This window comes from Impatiens glandulifera, chromosome 2 (assembly GCF_907164915.1).
Source record: "Impatiens glandulifera chromosome 2, dImpGla2.1, whole genome shotgun sequence".
NCBI lineage: Eukaryota > Viridiplantae > Streptophyta > Magnoliopsida > Ericales > Balsaminaceae > Impatiens > Impatiens glandulifera.
In genome coordinates this window covers 6,688,451-6,710,509 of record NC_061863.1, presented here as the reverse complement: position 1 = coordinate 6,710,509, position 22,059 = coordinate 6,688,451, and the positions used below count along the sequence as shown (strand labels likewise).

Below are 22,059 nucleotides of genomic sequence, written 5' to 3'. Positions count from 1 at the left end.
CCCATATAAAGGCCCACAATTCATAAGTAAAACCCTAATTTCTAACATATCTACGACTCTTCATCTTACATAATTTCTTCATAAGACTCTTCATCTTACCTAATCTCTTCATCTAATCGTCTCTTCTTTCATTCTCATCTAACCTAATTTTCTTCATTTAATCGCTCTTCTTTCATTCTTCCTTCATTTTCTCTTCCATGCCTCTTTTTTCATTCTTCCTTCATTTCTTTCGCTCACTTTCACTGTTCTTTCACTCTTAATCTTTTATTTATTTATTCTTCACCATTTCTTCCATTTCTTTAGCACTTAATCTCTTATTCTTTAGTCTTCACATATTTTTCACTCTTCATCTATTCATTTTCTTCTTTTTTTCGTTTTCACATCGATCTCATTCAGAAGAGGCTTACAGGTAATTAAATTTATTTTCACTTTTATGATAACTATTGTTTTTGCTTTTTATTTAACTTTGATTTTTTTTACCTTAAGGAAATCCAACAACAAAGAAAGGAAACAACTATTTTATTGGTGAACTCAGTGGTAAGACAAGTCTTGTTCATTTTTTTTTCATATATTAAAAGAAATTTATGTTTATATATCTTTTTTTTCATGTATTAAGATAAACTTAGACTTCGATTATTATATATATATATATATATATATATATTATTATATATATATATATAGAAGAACACTGATTGCTTATAAAAAAGACTTTTTATTAGAAAAAGACTAAGAAAAAGACGAAAATATTTTTTTTTTTAATAAATTATATATAATAAAAGTATATTATATATAATATTGAAAGAGATAAAAAAATAGTTAATATATTATATATAATAAAAATAATATTGAGATATAATGATTAGTTTAGTATAAAAAGAAATAAAAATGGTTAATATTTTATTTATAATAACAGTATATTATACTTTATATTGAAAAGAGATAAAAAAAAGTTAATATATTATATATAATAAAAATAAATATTATGAATATAATAATTAGTATATTATAATATATAATTATTTACGGATAAAAATAGTTAATATATTATATTTAAAAAATATTTATTATATATAATATTGAAAGAGATAAAAAAATGTTAATATATATTTTATATAATAAAAGTATAATATATATAATATTTAAAGAGAAAAAAATTAATATATTTATAATCATATATAATATTGGGAGAAAAAAAAGATATATATATTATATATAATATGTTTAGAGAAAAAAATAATTTATAAGATTAATAATATATATTATAATATATAAAAAATAATAATAATAAATTGTTGTTATAAGTTAGATTCTTCATATAATATAATGTTTGAATCTTGTTATATTTGCACTCAAATAATTTAAATATATATAATAATATCTAATAGAAAATCTATTGAGTTAATAAATTGAACATTATTTGTTAATTAGTTTATACCTATATCATCCAAATAATTTAAATATATATAATAATATTTAATAAAAAAACCTATTAATTATTTGTTAATTAGCTTATGCCTAGATCAATTAATTAATTTATATTAGATGTTTGATAATTTTATTTTAAGTATACTATAGGTAAAATTGACATATTTATTAATATTAGGTATGTCTATGGAAGAGTCGTCTCTTTTACTTACCATAAATAGTCTCGTAGCTGAATCTAATGAGGTTGAAATTGAGATCAACACGGAAACTAAAATATCTAGTCCAGAAATACAAGAAAAGGAGGAAGAGATATTCCAAATAAAGAAAAGGAAATTTTTTTCAGAAGTTTAGAATGATTTTGATACAGTGGATGGACATAAAGCGAAATGTAAACATTGTAATGTTCTCTTTACAATTGGTAAATCATGATCCACATCAAGTCTTTTGAGGTATAGATTAAGTTGTGTGAGGAGAAAACTTAATTTGCGAGTTGCCGAACAACAAACAAAGTTGAATTTTTTGCCATCCGATTCAGCTTCACCATCCATTTCTGCTTTGCATTATGGAAAATTTGATACGAAACAAATGCGAGAAGCAGTTGCTCATTGGATTATGATGAATGAACATCCATTCACCATTCTTGAGGAAGAGGGGTTTAATTTAATGACGAAGCGTGGAATGCCAGAATGGCAAAAGATTAGTCGAATGACTTGTAGAGAAGATTGCATGAAAATTTATGAGATGGAGAAAAAAAGATTGAAGAAAAGTCTTGAGTGTGTAAATAAAGTAAGTTTGACAACAGATTGTTGGAAGTCAAAGAATAAAAAAATTGAGTACATGGTAGTCACTGGACATTGGATTGATTCTTGTTGGAATTTACAGAAGAGAGTTTTAAGTTTTATTAACATTCCACCACCAGGGGAGGTCTTCAAATTTCCGATGCCATTATCAAGTGTATGAAAACAAGGGTTTTACTATTACGGTTGATAATGCTTCCAGCAATGATTCAGCTATTCGATATATGAAAGATACCATTCAAAGGTTTAGAAAATTAGCATGCGGAGGAAATTTATTCCATGTTTGTTGTTGTGCACATGTCTTAAATTTGTGTGTTCAAGATGGATTGAGGGAGATTGAAGATATTTATAAGTAATATAAGGGAAAGTGTAGAATATGTAAATCGTTCTGAGGCAAGACGTGTGCAATTTACAAACTGTGTACAACAATTACAATTGAAGGACAAAAAATTGATTCGTGATTGCAAAACCAGGTGGAACTCGACTTTTGAGATGTTAAGTTGTGCACTAAAGTTCAAAGAAGTGTTTAAGATGTTTAAAGAACGTGATCCATTTTATAGTTGTTGCCCTCACGATGAAGAATGGAATAAAGCTCAAAAGATTTGCTCATTGTTAGAGGCTTTTTGGACGGCCACTCACATTATTTCAGGTAGTGAGTATCCTATTTCTACAAGAAGTTCAAAAAATAAAGTCAGCATTGGATACATATGCACAACATGACGATTTATTTCTGAAGGAGCTGACTAGTAAAATGAAAAACAAATTTGATAAATATTGGGGTGACTTTAATCTATTGATGGCAATAACTGTCGTATTCGATCCAACCAAGAAAATGCTTGCAGTTGAATTTTGTTTTCCTAAACTTTATTCTGAATTAGATGCCTCTAAGCATATTTTAAAAGTTAAAGAGGTGATTTATTCTCTTTATGAAGAGTATGTTGATGAAGAAATTAGTAACGCAACGTCTTATTCCTCCAAATCTAAGAGTTTTGATTCCTCAAATATTAAGAGAGATCAAAGTTCTATGTATAATTGGGATGATTTTGATGACTATTGTGCAAAAGTAGAAACTTCGGAGAGTAAGAAATCTGAATTGACAAATTATCTTGAAAAATGTCGTCTAAAGAAGAATGAGATCTCTAAAGATTTTTCATGTTTAGAATGGTGGAGGATGAATAAAATGCAATATCCAATATTATCTAAGATAGCAGCTGACATTTTAACAATCTCAGTGGCTTCAAAAGCAACATTTAGTGTTGGAACAAGAGTCAATAATTCTTACCGTTCATCACTATCTACGAATACAGTGCAAACTCTACTTTGTGGGGGTGATTGGCTTCGACATATAAATGGAATGAAAAAAAAGACTAAAGTAAGTTTTCATTATTAAATTCTTATGTTACATACCGAATTTTATCACTTATTTAATTAATTTTTCACTTTTCAGAAAGAGAAGACATATCAAGAAATTTTGTTGCCGGTATGTACCTCTTAAAGTAAGTTAAATTTTAGTTATTTGTTTTAATATTTATTTTTTATATTAATTATTTTTAAGATTAAACATTTCATATTATTGAATGTAGGTAGTTGTACGTGTGCTATGATTGAAAAACATGAGTTAAAAAGATTAATATATTAAATGTTCAAACAATTTTTTTATAGTTTTGTACTTTAATTTTTGAATTTTATGTTTTAGAATTTTGATTAGTAACGGTGATTTAATGTTTTGGATTATTATGTTTTAAAATTTTGAATAGTTAGGATTGTTTCATATTTTAATTTTGAAATATCATGTTTTAAATTATTAATATGTATGAAAGTTTGATATTTTAATTTTATAAATAAATTTGGTTCGAGTTCGAGCTCGAGTTCGAGCTTGAAAATTAAATTTTTGTTCAAGCTTTCGAGTCGAGCCGAGCTTGTAGGTAATATAGTCGAGTCGAACTCAAGCTTAAATTTATAAGCTCGTTCGAGCTCGAGTTCGAGTCGAGCTAATAAATACTTAATCGAGTCGAGCTCGAGTTTCAGCAAGCTTAAGCTCGGCTCAGCTCATTTGCAGCCCTAACTGCGTCTACACAAAGAGTAAAGAAATGACCTTACAAAAAAATCATTCACCTCCGTAAGGTTATTCCCAATTTACGTTATGGTTATGGTTTTAAGGTATGAACTTTAATTGTTGAATAATCTTTGAAATTCATTTGTTACCTCTCTTGTTTTGTAATTTTGATAATTAATGACAAATTATGTTACAATTTGTTAATAAGTTTTATGATTGTATTTATTACAATTAAATAAATAAAGGAAATTAATTTTGTAAATTTTCAAAAATCTTATTAAATATCATAAAATTAAGAATTATATTTTTTTTACTCAAGAAACATACAAATATTATTTATTGAAAAAAATTGTTAAATGATTACATAAATATGACAACGAAACAATAAAAGTTATAACAAATAATAACAATTACTTAGAATACAAACAAATAATTGACCATGTGTCTTGTTTGTTGCATGTACAAATTTATTTATGACATCTACTCACTAACCAACTACGCCATTATTACCAAATTTAATGTACATTGTTTTTTTCAAAACCTTTTAACGCCAACTACGCCATTTTATTTATTTATAATTTTTTAAAACTTTTTTCCGAGATCAAATTTAATGTATACTAGCATTTAGCCCGTGCATTTGCACGAGTAATAATATAAAAAACCGTGAAAAAAATTACAGATAACATTTTTAATTTTATTTTTAACCGTTTTAAGTTTATATGTGGATCAACACATAATCCGACCCAAGTATCCATTTACTCAACATCATTATATATTAATTAGTTAAAAAGTTGAACTTATATTAATATTAAAACGTCCCGCATTTATCAAATTTAGTGTTTGAATTTAAAATATAAAGTCTTTGTAGCTTAGTTGGTTAAAAAGTTGTACTTGTTTTGTTAGGTTGCAAGTTCGAAACATACCTCTAGCATTTTTAATTTTATTTTTAACCGTTTTAAATTTAAAAACGGGTAAACCCACAATCCGACCCAAGTATCCAAATTAACCACAGCTCTCGACCCGGCAATCCGGACACTTTAAAAATTAAGCATCATTATATATATATAGATTTGACCCTGTCTGAAAACGCAGAGCTTAAGCAGGCTGTCTTTGGACGATTTTTTTTTTTTAATTTATTTAAAAATTATATTTTTAAAAAAAGTATTTTATTAGAGTATTTTATTTAGATTAAATAATATTCTTAAATATACTTTAATTATGTATATATTAACAAATTTAATAACATTTGTTCGTTCAACTCCAGTTCCACTGTAGCTTCCGGTATTTATAAACAGGGTCTTGTTGATTCAGAGATTAGTTAGTTATCACCAAGATAATCAAAATCGAGAGTTTACGTAAAATCGTTAAGAAATTATACGTAAAATTTACAACAAATTGTATTTAGTTAAAAAAAAAAAAGTTAGTTGTATATTATAAACTTTTTTATTTAATTATGTATTTTATACTTTAAGAGTTTAAAAAAAAAAATATGTTTAAATATAAAATTAATTAAAAAATAATAATAAGTAAATGACATTATAAAAAAATTATATTTACAAAATTAGTTATATTAATTTATTTATTTGAATAAATAATATTTTAAAAAAATAAAATTATTTTTTTAATATAAAATTATATATAATCGTAAAATCAAAATTATTTAAAAACTTGTAATATTGTAAGATCTTATTATCGTAAATTTAAAATAATAAAATTTTATCTAAAATCAAAATCGTTGGCATTCTCTAAAATTGTAAAATCGTAAAATTTTAAAAATTAATTCAAAATTTATCGAAAGTAGTTATAACCACAATTTTTAATTTTATTTGGACGTAGAATCTAAACTACACTAAATTTTTATTTTCATTTAAAATATTTTAAGTAAGAATCAAAAAAAGTGAATTATGAAAAATTAAATTATTTCAAATTCTATCATTAATTATGTTACCTAATTATTTGAATGATAAAATTCCAATTTTACTAATTAAACAGTACACAATTTGATATATAATCACATAAAAATCTATAAAGATAGAAACTCAAGAATAAAAATAAATAAAAATTCAAATGGATAAATCCAAATGTTTGTCTGTCCTTTAATATTTTCTTTTTATGTTCGTTGTTGTTGTCCCGCTTCTGTCCATCCTTGGCATTGGTTTTTTTATCTTCTTCTCTCTAAAACTGTTGGAAAATCCTTTGAATCCTTCAATAAATCGCGTTTCAACCCTGAATTTTCTTCAACGAACTGATGTTTAGAAGCAACAATGTTGCTGCGCGGATTTTTGAGCGTCAGATTCACACTCCTGCTCCTGGAACCAGTGTATGCAAAAGCAAAAATAACCCTTCTTTCTTTCTTATTTTCATCAATCTCTAGCTTTCGTTTATATCGCCTTAATTCTGCACCTCTTTGATTTGCTACAACCCGAGAAATCTTCGATTTTGATATTTCCAAAGCTATTTCGTCTTGTATAAGTTTAGCTCACTATTAGTTACTTCTTTCTCCTTTTGATCTTACAACCAATAACACATGCCGTATTGAGATTATTTATGTATCGAAACTGCACATGCTCTATTGTGGTTTATGGGTTAAAAGGGTTTAACAAAGTTGAAATTTTCTGTGCTTAATTTTCTCATGTTAATTTTGATCAAATTTGTTCATATTATTCCAGTTAAGAGTATTTCCATCTGCACATATGCTTAAGATCATTAGGGTGATGCATCTATAGGAACCCTTCCCTTGGAAGCATTTTTTTTTTCCTGATCTTGTCCATAATTGTTTTTGTTCAACTTGTACACACAAATCTACATTTGTATAGAATCTGATGAAATAAAATGGTACACTTCTGACAGGTATTTAGTTAGGTTATAAGTAGAGAAAAAGCATCAAAGTTCTCAACACCATAAGTGTGGATATGTAATTTGATTCTTAATTTTGCCTTCTGCTTCTCAATATGACCATTAAGATGATGCATGATGGGAGAAATCGTTAATATATGTTTCTATTTCTTCTTTCAATGATTATTTTTTCAAGCTTACATTTGGGGAAAATTTATTTATTGATTGACGAAAAAGGAATAACCATTATAAGTTGCATTAGAAACTAAAGTGAATCTCTTCCTTCATAACTAATTTGCAAATAAAACTAGTGAGTGCTTCTTTCCATTTATGAGAAATCAAAAGTGGAAGAAAGCATGGAATAGGAAACAAATTAATGTCACAAATATGGTAAGAGATAGACAACCAAAATCAAACTGAGAAAAAGAGTCAAAATACTCTTTTGTGTTTAACTTCCTCATTGTCATGGTTTCTGGCCATGGGGTTTTTTGAGTTCTGATGGTGCGGCCTATGATTTCTGCTTTTGATAGTTTGTGGATTTCTTGATTTATAGATATCGGATCATTATTAACCCGCCAGTAGCTCAAGTGAAAAAAGTCTGGTCTAAGAGACTAAAGGTTTCAAGATCGATTTCCACTAAGAACACCTTGTTAGAAGTGGGGAGGCATGGTCGTGGGGGTTGTCCTAGCGTCCTCTAGGAATAAACTCTGGTTTTAAAAAATTAAAAAGAAAAGATATCGGATCCTTACTCCAAAGTTTGATGATAGTTTGGAGCAAGTTGTTGAGTGCTTTTAGTTATAAGTTTTGCATTTGGCTTTCCATTCAACTCAAGGATGCATGCTAACATATCTTTTGAATTTGATTTTTTTTTTCTCTGTTTGATATTGACAATGGGTTGCTTCATGCAGTTTCACCATGCTAGGAGATTTTATGAGAATATAGTTCCCAATTGTAGCATATATGATGTTGAGTGTCCTGATCATTCATTCCGAAAGTTTACTGATGATGGTCATTACCTTATAAGCTTTAGCAGAAACTATCAGGATTTGATTGTTTATAGACCGACATGGTTATCGTTTTCATACAAAGAAGATTGTGATTCTCATGATCTTCCTGCAAAATCCAAGAGATTCGATAGTTTCTTTGTCCAACTATATTGTACACAACTTGCAACTGGTGGTGAGTTCATCTGCAAAGACTTCTTCATTTACTTGGAGGGTAACCGGTATGGTATTTTTGCAACTTCGACCCCACATGTACAAGATGCACCCGCTGTTGGAGGAGCAATTCAAGGAGTGCCTTCCATTGAGAAGACAACATTTCATCTTTTAAGGTTTGTAGTGTTGTTACTTCTTTGTAATCCTAACTGTACAGGGCCTATTCCTTGTGGCTAATTGAGTTGATTTGATTTTCATAGATTGGAAGATGGAGTTGTACTTGATGAAAGAGTTTTCCATAATGATTTTATAAATATGTCCCATAATATGGGTGCATTTTTGTATGACGATCTACTGGCAATAGTGTCAGTTCGTTACCAAACAATTCACATTCTCCAAATTAGGGATTCAGGCAATCTTGTAGATGTTCGAGCAATTGGGGCATTTTGTCACGAGGATGATGAACTTTTTCTCAATTCAAATGCACAGGTGGGTGTCATTAATCTTTAAATTTTCAAAGTGGTCAACCAAATATTCTTCTCTTAACTAGTCAAGAAACGCGTTGCACATTGTACTTGTTTTTTTTAGATATGATATATTTGAAGAATTGACTTGAAGCAAAATGATAATAATAAAGTTCAAGGGGACCGTGATGTAAAATTGTTAGACTCGTAATTCTAGCAATGATTTTGAACTTGTAAGTTACCTGTAAAAGAGAAATTCCATCATGTGGAGTAGGACTAAGAACATAATTCGTAACTGTTGAAAACAAAAAGTACAGTAACAAGAATGAACTGAAAGTAGTAGAATGTTAAGATATCTTTCTTTCTTGATCTTGTTAGTTAGTAACCTTTAATTTGCAGTTCTCATACTTCCTCTATAGAACCTTTATTATTAGTTCTTCCCTGAAGAATACCTTTTTCACCTAGAGTACAATCAAACACAATTCTACATTATTATCTCTACTTCTTCTATAAAAAGTTTAATTCTACACTATTTACTACATATTGTCTTTTTTCTCCTTCCTACATTACTTCTTTCTCTCCATTGCCCAATTTGTATGCAATTCTTTTTGTATGTTTGATAAAAGATATATTAAAGAGAAATATGTATATGAAATTTTCAGTTTGTATTTGTCAACTATATTGAACCTATTTGGAACTCGTATTGTCTCACAATCTTTGTAGCAATCATGATCTCATTGGAAAACCGCCAAAGTTATAAGTTTTTTTTTGGATTATAATCAGATTATTTTCGTGGATCACGATTCAGATTGTAGTGTGATTTTGGTGCTTCATTTGATATGCAATTGTCTTTTTCTAGATCGTGATCCAAATTAGAGTGTAAGTTTTTGCTTCTATAGAGATTTTTTTCTTGACCATGATCGAATTATTTATTAATTTATAGATCAGTTAGTATTTTTCAACTATATTGAGCCTATTTTGAACGGATTGTCTCACAATCTTTGTAGCAATCACGATCTCATTGAAAAACTGCCAAAGTTATAAGTTTTTTTGGATTATAATCAGATTGTTTTTGTGGATCATGATCCAGATTGTAGTGTGATTTTGATGCTTCATTTGATATGCAATTTTCTTTTTCTAGATCATGATCCAAATTACAGTTTAAGTTTTTGCTTCTATAGAGTTTTTTTCCTTGACCATGATCGAATTATTTACAAATTTGTAGATCATTGTGATTTTTGACAAACATATCAAATGTAGATTTTTTGGGATCATGATCAACATGATTTTTTCTTATAACAAAACTGCTCAATATTATCTCTGCTGTCTTTTTTTATTGTCAGTTTACTAGGTGTGTAGAATTGATTTATCATTATCATGTCTGATTAGGATTTGTTGTTTTCAGAATTAAAGATTCACATACTGTACATATTGTTCAATGCATATAGCCAAATTACTTCACTTGCATGATTTTACATTTATATATTTTTAATCAGTTGTAATATACTATATTTTCTTTCCCGTGTTTCTGTTATGGTTACGAAGATATAAGATATAATATGCATTTTTAGTTACATTAGAGATTCATGATTATCTATTTTTAAGTGGAAGTGAATATATGATGTGGAAATGAAGATCTGGTTTCTACTACCTCATAAGGGGTCTAAGAAAAATACCCATGAGCAACAAAATATAGTTGAGTCCACTCTTTGAAAACTAGGTAAAATCTCCAGTCTCAGTTTAGCTAACCTTCTTGTAGAACACATTTTACAGTTTGATGCATTCTTACTGTTTCTTAGTTCCTAGAATAATTCGGTGCACATATTCAGCAGGAATGTTAGTTCAAAATGTGTATGCCTTTCAAACAATCTGAATCTTTCAAAATCTTTATTCTCTTGCATCCCTATGTACCTAGATCCTTTAGTAATAGAATAGAAAATTATAGAATCTTGGCTGTATTCATACAGTAGAAAAGTTGTACCCTGAGTCCACATGGGATATTTAGATGGTTCTGTAAATATGAAATTTCTTGTATTTTTATTTCTTGATCATTATTGAAAATGTTAATGAAAACATAGGTCTTTTGAATTTTTAAGCCAATCTACTACAAGAGATCTATCTATCTATCTACCTTCAAGTTCTTGCTCTCCACTTCTCAAGTTCTCATGTGGAATTTTTTTTGCTTAGAAATCAGAACTTCTCACTCTCTATGATAGTATTTTTCTGTTAAAGACACTTTTAGCTGATCCATTATTAGAATTTTCTTTAAAAAAATTCTTAGAAATGAAAACTCTTCTTATTTATACATAGGCAGAATTCTTAGTATACTATAAATGACTTGGAATATTTTGATCATGAATATAGTTAGTAATTGTGAATTTTGAAAAATTTGTCTTAGAAATAGGAGTAGGATATACTCGATTTAGGTTTACATTTATACCAGAACTAGCTTTTCTGAGGGACCTTTTTTTTTCTTAGAAAATAATTTTATCTTCGGGACCTATTTCTATTTGAAACATAGAAAAATTATGAAATAAAATACTCAAAGCTGAAAGTTTTATGTACTTAGGATGTTTTAAGGATGATCTGTGGATAAAAATACAATTGAAGGACTTAGCTGAAAGCCTTCAGAAACCTTGTTATCCCCTTCAATGAGGTGCCAAATCATTCCTAATGTCAAGTTCAATATCTTAATATCCCCATGTTGGTATTGTTTTTAAGCTGACGATCTCTCTCATATCTAGATCATTCTACTTACATTTATCTTGTGATATTATAGGGCTTAGAAAACCCCAACAAAAGTAAACTTCATCAAGAGGCTATAGATCAAGACGGGAATGACACATATTTGGAGCCATCTATTTATGAGAACTCTTTCCTAACTGCAATCAAACAACGCTTGCTTTCTTTCATATTTCGCGGGACATGGAATGAACAGACTGATCAGGCCCAGGTTAGTCAACTGACTATCATATTCTTGGCTTTCTAATAACTTGTTTAATTGGGGTTCCTGTTTATGTGGTCAAGCAATCAACTTTTCCATGACTCGATATCGTACAACTACATTGAATTTTAGCTAATCATAGATCAAAGTTTAGTTAAAGTCCATGATAAATAAATAATTAGTGAGTGATGTGGCTCAAGTGGAGCTTGGTTTGCTTTCTTCCTTCTCTTCTAACGGTCCGACAAAGAGAGAGAGGGATGTGCGGAATCCTCCTTTAGCGAGAGACGACTAAAATTTTACTTACTTTTTCTTATAGACAGGTAAAATAATATTTTTTTAAATGAGAGCACAAAAAGGCTGCTCTCATGAGCCATGCCTAAGAAAGAGAGCTAATTATTAGGTTACTCTCATGCCTGAAAAAAACATTCATCTAACAAAATAGTTGTACTCGGCCAAGAAAACGACTAACTATTAATTAGTTTGTAAACGATTTTAAAATACTCCCACCCTGAAATGTTCCTTCCCTTTTGTGAATGATGAAAAAGAAGACAGTAAAATTTTATTTTCAATATATTATGTTATGTAGAATTTCTTAATGTCCTACACTAATATGGATTATAACTAAGTATAATTATATTAATGCGTAACTAGAACTAGAACAACTCTGACAATTATTTACGCAACAATGATTCTTCAAAGTTTCTGTATTTACTGAATTGATGAACAAAGTAATATTTAATCAAATTGCTTATATTAAAATGTTTAATAATTTATGGATAAAAATAGGTCAAAGGAGAGCAATATTCTTAATGTAAATTAATATTAAAATATAAACTTTGGCATACTTAAAAGTTCATTTGCTAAATGATTAATTTTATAATAATTTTAATATACTTTAGATAATGATAAGAATGTTTTACTATAAAAAGGATCTTATAAAGTTACAATTGGTAAAAAATGATCCCATGCTGTAGAAAAGGCTGACTTTATTGGTTGTATAATTTGTTAGTTCGAATTGTTCCCTAGTTCACCATAAAACGAGTTTATTTAACTTGTGACACCCCTTTTCTGTACATAGAATCATAACGAGTTAACTTGCAAGCTCAAGAACCTTGGTTGTGGGTTAGAGAATTTCAATAGCTAACATGCCTGGCACATAAAATTTCTTGTAGAATTTTGAAGAATGGAGATTCCTTCATATAATTGGATTGGTAAACTATTACAGTTCATAGGCAAAACTAAAAGACATTACTTAATGATAAAATAATGACCTAGATAAACATAAATAAGCATTATTTTGGAATGATACATCTCCAACCACTTGGAGTTAATGTCTCTTAGAAAGATAAATATGTGTTGTTTGGAGTGAGCTTGTGAGCCAAGTTTGATATTTCCACACTTCACCTCAAACTAGGCGGTAAATTCCAGCCTAAATGGGAAGACCCGAAAGTTCAACACAAAAAGAGTGGCTTTATAGACAAACACTGAATAGAGGGTCAATGTCAAAATTCTTGCATAGTGGAGTTGTGGATACGTAATGGAGACCTTTGAATTGACAGTCGACACAAAAGTTTCTGTCAGATGCACGACATCGAGTATATGTGGAGGCGATGCCAAAAATTCGGTTGTCCTTTGGCCAAAATCTAGATGCGTTCTGAATTTTTGGGGTGGGCCACTTTGAGATAACTTAACACTAAATGAGATGACCCAAACAGGATATGACCCTAAGGGTCCTTTGTAGGCTCGATTCTTTTGAGTGAACCTGAAATACAAAACATGAATTATTTATCTTTTTTTTTGTGGCAAAATCCAAAATCTGAAATCAAACAGAGCCTTAAGAAACAGAATTGGTCGCTCTATTCGATTCTGAAATCCAGTGTTGGGCGAAGAATCAAATTAAATTTTGCAATTATTGTGGCTTCAAACAAAGTCAAACATAACCAAGTTTGGCTTGTTTCAGTAGGGATATAAAAGAAAATAATAGAATAGAATAGTGATGGATTTCTATGTGAGAAGATGATATTATTGGAACCCTTCATCAATGGCTACACCAACCATTGACGGAGGTAGCGGAAAAACCTAGATCTCTGATACCATGTAGAAGAGAAATGAGATTTCATATATTAGAATAATAAACTACTACGAAGGAAGCTACAATGTATAGGCAAAATAAGAAGACACTAACATAAAGCAACTACCTAAATAAACATAAATAAGCCTTGGGAAGACACAACTCCAACCGCTTAGAGTTAATGTCTCTTGAAAAAACAAAAGTGTTGTTGAAAATAAGCCTTGATATTTCCACGCTTCTAATAACACGTGAAAGGACTTTATGAAATAGTAAAAAGATCAAATATGTTTGAACTTTTCAAAAATGAGCAAATAGGTTATTGTGCATTTTAAGACCATAATCGTTTCCTAATTCAAATCCCCATTGTTTGTAGAGAATGCTTAGTTATTTGTCTAACCAACTGAGGGTAGTTTAAAATCGACTATCGGGGGAGGCTGCTGGAGTAATGTGCACAAAAGTTCAAGGGCAATTATGGCCTTCAAATAGCACAATATATCTATTTATTCATTATGAGAAAGTGTATCGTACATATTTGGTCTTTTAGGGACCTCATATCTGGGCTGCAAGTGGAAAAGCTGAGAGGCACATATTTTTCTTTTTTACATATTTGGGCCGCAAAGTGGAAAAGCTGAGAGGCACTTTTAGGGACCTCATAACTTGGCTTAGAGTGGGATGTTGCTCTTCAGAGTTTGGTATTTAGCAATAACTTATTCCAAGCCCCTTATAATTTACTACTACTGTTCTGTTTTATAACTATTTTTTGGGCTCCCTATAATCTTGATCATATGAGAATCTCTTGCATTGGCTTCTTTTCTTTTTCCTGAAGCAATATTTTTGTATGAATATTTAAATTTTGTACATGTTCTTTTGTTGGAATATTTTAGTTAGGCTACTGTATTTTTAGATTGTCATGCTATTCTTTACATTATTACATTGAGCTATTATTTTCATTTTTAACCAGAGAATCCAGTGTTTGAAGAAGAAGTTTTACTTCCATTTTCAAGACTATGTTGATTTGCTCATCTATAAGGTGAGCATAACTCTGTTGCTTTGTGTTTCTCCAAAAGGTTAGAATCTTTGTGGCTGGAATTATTGTGGAATTCATTTACAATAACAAACAATTGCAACAGCTTATAGCTCAGTCATATAAATTCTATTTCTCCCATGGATAAACTAAGAAACATTATTGTAGTCTTCAGCTGCTACTGCTTTTATGATTTGTGGGTTTGTCCAAGTAATGCAGTGAGTTCAAAATATTAAGCACATGAGTGGCCCTAACATTTGAATATAACTTATTAAACAATTGGATCAGAGTAAATTTCTTATAATTTTATTTAGTAGATTCAAAGGCAGTAGTCAGGATACCATAATATATGTTAATATAAGAACGCTCGTCTGTTTATTTACTTGAGATATTGTCAGTTTTTTTAATATTATTGTTGGAACCCACGTGCTATTTTTAAAATCAAATTGAGAAGCCAATCATATAAATTAATAAATTGACCCATGTTTTCTGCCCTGTTTCATTTTCTCAAACCAAGTGGGATTTGTTGTGAAGCAAGAAAGGGGTCATTCTATTGGAGAATTCATCATTCCAAAGGCACATTCCTTCGCTCTCAAGTTCAATCTTCACTCAATATAACTTGTGATGCAAATCACATCTTCCAACTGAGAAGGTCCATCTCAAATTGACTTCACAAAAAGCCATTTGAATCACAATGTTTTTAGAAAGTCTTTCCTCCTCTTGATGAATATGTTAAGAAAAAATAAGAGCTGAAAACTTAAGATTCCACAGCAAGGTTTGTCATCAAATACTTCATCATCATTTTCACTCTTCTCAAAAACAGCTCCAAATTCGGAATGATTGTTTCTAGAGTTTCAAAGACTCAAATACATCTTCAAGAAACACAAAATAGGCCCTTCAAGCCGAACATCCAAATCCCCAATACAACACCTAAGCAATCCGATAAAAAGTCAATCTCCTTTGAATTAAAATAGAGCCTTTCAAACTCTATATTTTTAATCTCAGTTATTTTCTCATCTAATAATCCAAGAAAGAATCTAAATCACCACCCAAATTGACATAGATCAAAAGAAAGTTTATTCACTTTGTTTCTAATCTTGGCCTTTCTTGATTACTTTCTAACATAAGTTTTCGAAGGGCCATCTACATCTTAAATTTTGGAAGTATCTTCTTAGATTTGACATGTTTGTTTCACCATGTAACATCTGCTCCAAATATAGAACAAAGATATTTAAAACTCAAAATATTTTCTTATGGAAAAAAGAAGAGAATATAATCTTCTTATGGAAAAAAGAAATAAGGGTACTTTAAAAAAGCGATTGATTTGATGCAAGAGAAAAAAAAAATAGGTTTCCAAATAATGGATCCCATAAAATGGGATGAGAGAGTAGATTATTGAAATGGTTTCTTGATTTAAATTATTATTACATCACAAATTAAACTAAAGCAGAAGCCAAAAAGATGTATTGTTAGGTTATTGTATTTGCCTGAACTTTTTCATAATTGCAATGTCGCCCCAAACTCAAATTGCATGGATCCTACCTCTACATTGAAATACCGTTTCAAATGATGTCATTTTTTCTTAATATAGAACTTTCTTGAAATAATTTTTTTTTATTTACTGTTAAAGATATTTGTAGTACAATTTAATAAAAAAAATATTGTTGATATCAATTTATTTTTTAGATATAGTAAATGAATGATAAATATTATACCAAAATGTACTTGGACACTAGGGATTATACTAATACATGAACCTATGGAATGTAAAATATGAAAAACTATATCAAGTGCCAAGTTCACTAGTTATTTTCTGAGAAATCATAGAAATCAAGTTCATTATTTAAGTGAGAGTTTGATATTAACTAGTATATTTTAGATACAACAAAATGAGAAATAGAATACTTGATTCAATCAGGATTCCAATTTTGGATTAGTTCATCTTTACAAAATTTAGATTTAATTAATTTATAAGTTGACGTAACTCGTCATTGTCAGCAGTGCTTGACTTGTGTATTACAACAGTTTAATTTTGCAATCACATTGCTTTAATGGCTTTAAGTAGTTTGGATAGTCTGTATGATTATGTACAGGCAATTGAGCCCCTGCAATCTTTAACCTTGGAAGCATTGCTTGAAAAGTTGCATGTTGTGTGATCATATAAAACTTTTTTTCTTCTTTCATATTTGACATAAAGCTGCTCATCTTCTTGAGGAACTGAAATTACATGCTCAACAGGTGCAATTCTTGGACCGACATCACCTACTTATAAAGTTTGGAAGCGTTGATGGAGGGGTGAGGCTTCTTCATTCTTTCATCTTTGTTTCTGCCTCTATTTTCTTTTCCTTTTTCCATATAGAGAGAAAGGGACAACTTGAGGGCACCGAGATCTGGTGATGTTTGAAATCTTGTTTCACTAAGTTAATATCTTACGTTTTCTCAATGCAACCTACCATGTCTCATAGAGGAGATGGTAACTCAATTTCTAACCACTACAGAGAGTTCTTTGATACGTTTCCCCCTTGAACATCAAGTATAAACCTGCTTTATGCCAATTGGAAATGGTCAAGAATCATTTGAAGTGGAACTGGTGCACTAGTGTGTGTGCTTTAATTTAAATTTGATAAACAGATAATGCTGATGTTTGTATGTGAAAACCGATTTAAAGTGCAGTTGGATTGATTGAATTCACCCAACATAATGAAAATGGTCGATATTGGATAAAATAATATATATATATATATATATATATATATTTAAATAAATAAATATTTTTGCTTTAGATTAGATTATGATGCCCTGTTTTGAATTATGTTTTGTTTATGCTTTTAATTTAATACCGTCCATAAAAGTTGAGCTGAGCTCACGCTGTCATCAAGATCACTTTCTATAGAATATTTCTATATTTGATCAATATTTCCTTTATGCTTATGCTAGTGTAGCCTTTAATATTAGGCCCTTAGTTCTATTGTAATCAAGTTTCTAACAGTAAAAGTTCCCTTACATTTATTTATATGGTAGTAGATATCAGATTATGATATAAGGATTTCCATTCCCTCCATAGTGACACTGCTGTGTTTTGCTGCTATTGAAGAAAATTCACATTATTCATTCTTCTCTCTATTATCTTTATGTTCTTATAACGTTTTTTATCTTTCAGTTTGTCTGGGTTATTCATTCATTTAGTTCAGATTTTCTTATTCCTAAGAGTTATAGATTAAACTGAAAATTGTGTTGAATGGTGAATTTACATGTTGAATTAGTTAAGTGTTTGAATAGTAAATGCTGAATAAACCAAATGAAAATATCTGGAGTTAATGCTTAAACTGGTCCGGGCACGCTGATTACAAAAGAAAAGAGTTAATGCTTATGTTTTTGGAGTCTAAAAAGACAATGAGTAGTCATAAAATGAATAAGAATTCTTGTGGTATATATTTATGGCGTGTCATTGTAGAAGTTTTAGCCGGAGAGAAAAAATATATGTTTTTGATATATTATTCTCATAATTTGTTATACCTACAAGTGTATAAGCTGATTTTCCTTAGTTAGGATAAATTAGAATCCCTAAAATATCACAATTAGTTTGTTCTAATATATATAGAAATAAATTTGAGAATAAAATGAAATAAACCTAGTTTGGCTATTTCTTCTGTTAGTAAATAAAAATGAATAGGTCGGACCGTTTATCCTTGAGTCGATTATGTCTTGGATTCGTTTCAACTTTCTATTGTTCTTTGGTTTAAAGTAAAATTCAACCTTAATTGAAAATTTAAATACCTTTTCAGGGACAAATCCATTTCTGCTTCTGTATTGCTTCGGTATTGCTTTTGTATATTTGTTTTATTCAAATATAGGGATTGAGTCTTGCTATAATACTTTGTGTTTCTACAATCATTGGGTATTGATATAAGGGTAAAGGTCAAGCAAGTTGGCAATTACATTGTTGGGACTTGCAGTTGAATATCCATTAAAACTTTCATTTTGTGATAAAAAATTATTTCGATCTGTAATTACAATTCTCATTTTCTGCTTCTGTATTGCTTTTGTATATTTGTTTTATTCAAATATAGGGATTGAGTCTTGCTATAATACTTTGTGTTTCTACAATCATTGGGTATTGATATAAGGGTAAAGGTCAAGCAAGTTGGCAATTACATTGTTGGGACTTGCAGTTGAATATCCATTAAAACTTTCATTTTGTGATAAAAAATTATTTCGATCTGTAATTACAATTCTCATTTTCTGCTTCTGTATTGCTTTTGTATATTTGTTTTATTCAAATATAGGGATTGAGTCTTGTTATAATACTTTGTGTTTCTACAATCATTGAGTATTGATATAAGGGTAAAGGTCAAGCAAGTTGGCAATTACATTGTTGGGACTTGCAATTGAATATCCATTAAAACTTTCATTTTGTGATAAAAAATTATTTCGATCTGTAATTACAATTCTCATTTTCTGCTCATATGAACGAATTTATGGTAACAAGTTTCCGATCATAGGTGAATAGGAGTGTTGAACAGCACCCTGCATTCCTTGTTGTTTATAACATGGAGACAACTGAAGCTATTGCATTTTACCAGGTAGTCTTTTAAGTCTAGTTTGTTTCTAGTTCACTTGAAAAATATTTTGCTTGCAAGTATTATATATCTCCTCTTCCTCGTATTTGCAGAATGCATCGGATGAGCTATATTTATTGTTTGAACAATTTTATGATCATTTCTTTGCAACACCTAAGAATTCATTGCATATGAATTTTATATCCTCTCACTCAAATAATATTCATGCTCTTGAGCAACTAAGATGTAACAAGAACAAATTCACCAGTTTTTCTCAGGTAATTAATTTTGACCAATATTCTGTTTTCTTATCCCATTAAAGCATAAGATAATGACAAGCTATGAATTTTATCATATTCAGCCTATTTGGAAACTAGTATTTTGTCCCGATTTGCGTCATCCCATTAGCAAATCGCCAAAGTTTAAATTGAAAGTTCTTTTATTTTTTTTGTAAGGTTTTTTTTTTCTGGATCTTGATCTAGATTATAGTGTGATTTTTATTGTTTTATTTAAAATAAAAAATATTTTCTACATTATGATCTGATTAGTGTATTTTTACTTTGGTTTCATTTGGTGTAGATATTTTTGTAGATGATGATACATCATGTTTTCTAGATCTTTGTGATTTTTTTGACAAACAAATGTAGATTTTCCACATCAGATCATGATCCACTTGAAAAAAGTGTATTACAAAATAGCCACATTAACGACTGTTATATGTAATAAACCATGACAATCACTAATCGGAGCAACTTAGACTTTGCAGTTCGTGAAGAAGATGTTATCCTTATTGCCTTTTACCTGCCAGTCACAAAGTCCATCTCCATATTTTGACCAAAGTCTCTTTCGGTTTGATGAAAAGGTATGAATAGCTTGTAATAGATAACTATTCATGCTAAAAGTAACAACTTTTCAGGAGAATGTATAGATTATGCTCTTATTTAGTGTGATCTTGTTGTCAAATATCTGTCTTGGAGCTTCATTTCATTTCGGAGGCAGTTTGAATATTAGCATCTGAATCTTGGTTCGTTGTTTAATCACATTTTATGTTGAACTATTGTTTCAGCTAATTTCCGCCACTGATCGGCATAGACAGTTCATGGATCACCCAATCAAGTTTATTGGAAGGAGGCCACCACATGCTTTGAAATTTAAAATAAAACCAGGTGAATTAGGCTATTCTATCAATCAATATATGTGTTTCAAGCATTATCTTAAATAAAAAATAAAAGGGTCATTTCCTAGGTACCTCAGATGTCAAAATACTTGGACCGTGCTCTGAGGTCTCATTCGATTCTCAATAAAAGTTGGATTGAAGTTGGTGTCATGATGTTAGAATAAGTAAAAATAATAATTTTGCCTTCTATGCCTCTTCACCTTTTTTTCATTTTTTTTCTTGAAAATCATGAGATTATTCCCTAGCGGAAGGTTTTACGATCTCATAGTCATGACCCCCCACTTAAAAATTCTAATGAGAATGTTTTTTTAGGCAAAACTCTTTCTATTTGAAGTACCCTTATGTGTTCTTCTTTTCATCTATTAGAAATTGAGACTTTTTTTTTTCATTTTGAGTTTGTTCCCTCGAGGAAGTGAGTATCACTCTATAGTTATGAATCTCATTTCAATCAAGGTGTTCTTAGTGGGAATTGAACCTGAGATATTTGATCTTTAGACAAACAATTCTACTTGAACTACCCTGAAGTATTCTTCTTTTCATCTATTAGAAACGGGAGATTTGTTTCTTTTTTTAATAGAGGATTTATTCCTTGGAGGAAGCTAGTATAACCCTCACAGTTATGACGTTCCACTTCAATCATGGTGTAATTAGGGTATTCTTAATTGGAATTAAACGCGAGACATTTGGTCTCTTAGTCAAAATTCTTTCTATTTGAACTATCTTGATATGTTATTTTCAAGATTTTTTATTCTCTTTTTTAAAATGAGAGTTTATTTCCTAGAGAAAAATCCTACTTTAATCAGGTATTTTTAATAAGAATTGAACCTGAAATATTTGGTCTCAAAACTATTTCTGTTTGAATTAGCATGTTTTGTTCTTTTCATTTACTATAAATTGGAGATTTAAAATAAATAAATTAAATGAGGATTTATTCCCTGTAAGAAGCCAGTACCATCTTCCACAGTCATGATGTCTCACTTCAATTACCGTGGGAGTTGAACCTGATACGTTTGGTAGCTTAGAAAAAACTCTTTCTACTTAAATTATTCAGATGTGTTAATTATCTTCATCGATTAGAAACTAGACATTTGCTTCATTCCGTTACTATAATCCTCATTTCAGTGAGAATGAAATGAGAATCAAAATTGAGATTTAAATCGTTACTATAATCCTGATTTTAGTGAGAATCAAACTTGAGATTTAAACCAGTTGAGTTGTTATTTCAATCGATCTATGTTCACACCTTTCGAAATAAATGTTCAGGTCCAGAAGTTGGAGTAGCAGATAGCAGCTTGAAGAAAATATCTTCGTTTTTGTTTCATCCATTTTTGCCACTTGTTCTATCGATTCAGCACACTTTATTTTTGCAGCCATCAGTTGTAAATATTCATCTTCGTTGGTAGAAGAAGAAGAAGAAAAGAAGCTTCAAATTTAACAAGTTTATTTATTTTATATTATAGGATATTCTTCTTAGTTAACAATTATCCTGTTTTAATATTGATAATTGAATATTACTTTCTCCTCAATGAGGTTACACGGGTTTGTTT

The 22,059-nt window shown here is 29.6% G+C and overlaps 1 protein-coding gene across 1 annotated transcript; it reads left to right on the top strand.

Moving 5' to 3' along the window:
* Window positions 1-6,396: 6,396 nt before the first annotated feature.
* On the top strand, window positions 6,397-22,059 carry LOC124925707 (light-mediated development protein DET1). The gene is made up of 11 exons (XM_047465782.1): window positions 6,397-6,601; window positions 8,025-8,449; window positions 8,534-8,762; window positions 11,517-11,690; window positions 14,714-14,782; window positions 17,015-17,071; window positions 19,279-19,359; window positions 19,449-19,613; window positions 20,102-20,197; window positions 20,402-20,501; window positions 21,776-22,059. The coding sequence occupies exons 1-11, from the start codon at window positions 6,530-6,532 to the stop codon at window positions 21,913-21,915; spliced, it is 1,608 nt and encodes a 535-aa protein (XP_047321738.1). The 5' UTR covers window positions 6,397-6,529; the 3' UTR covers window positions 21,916-22,059.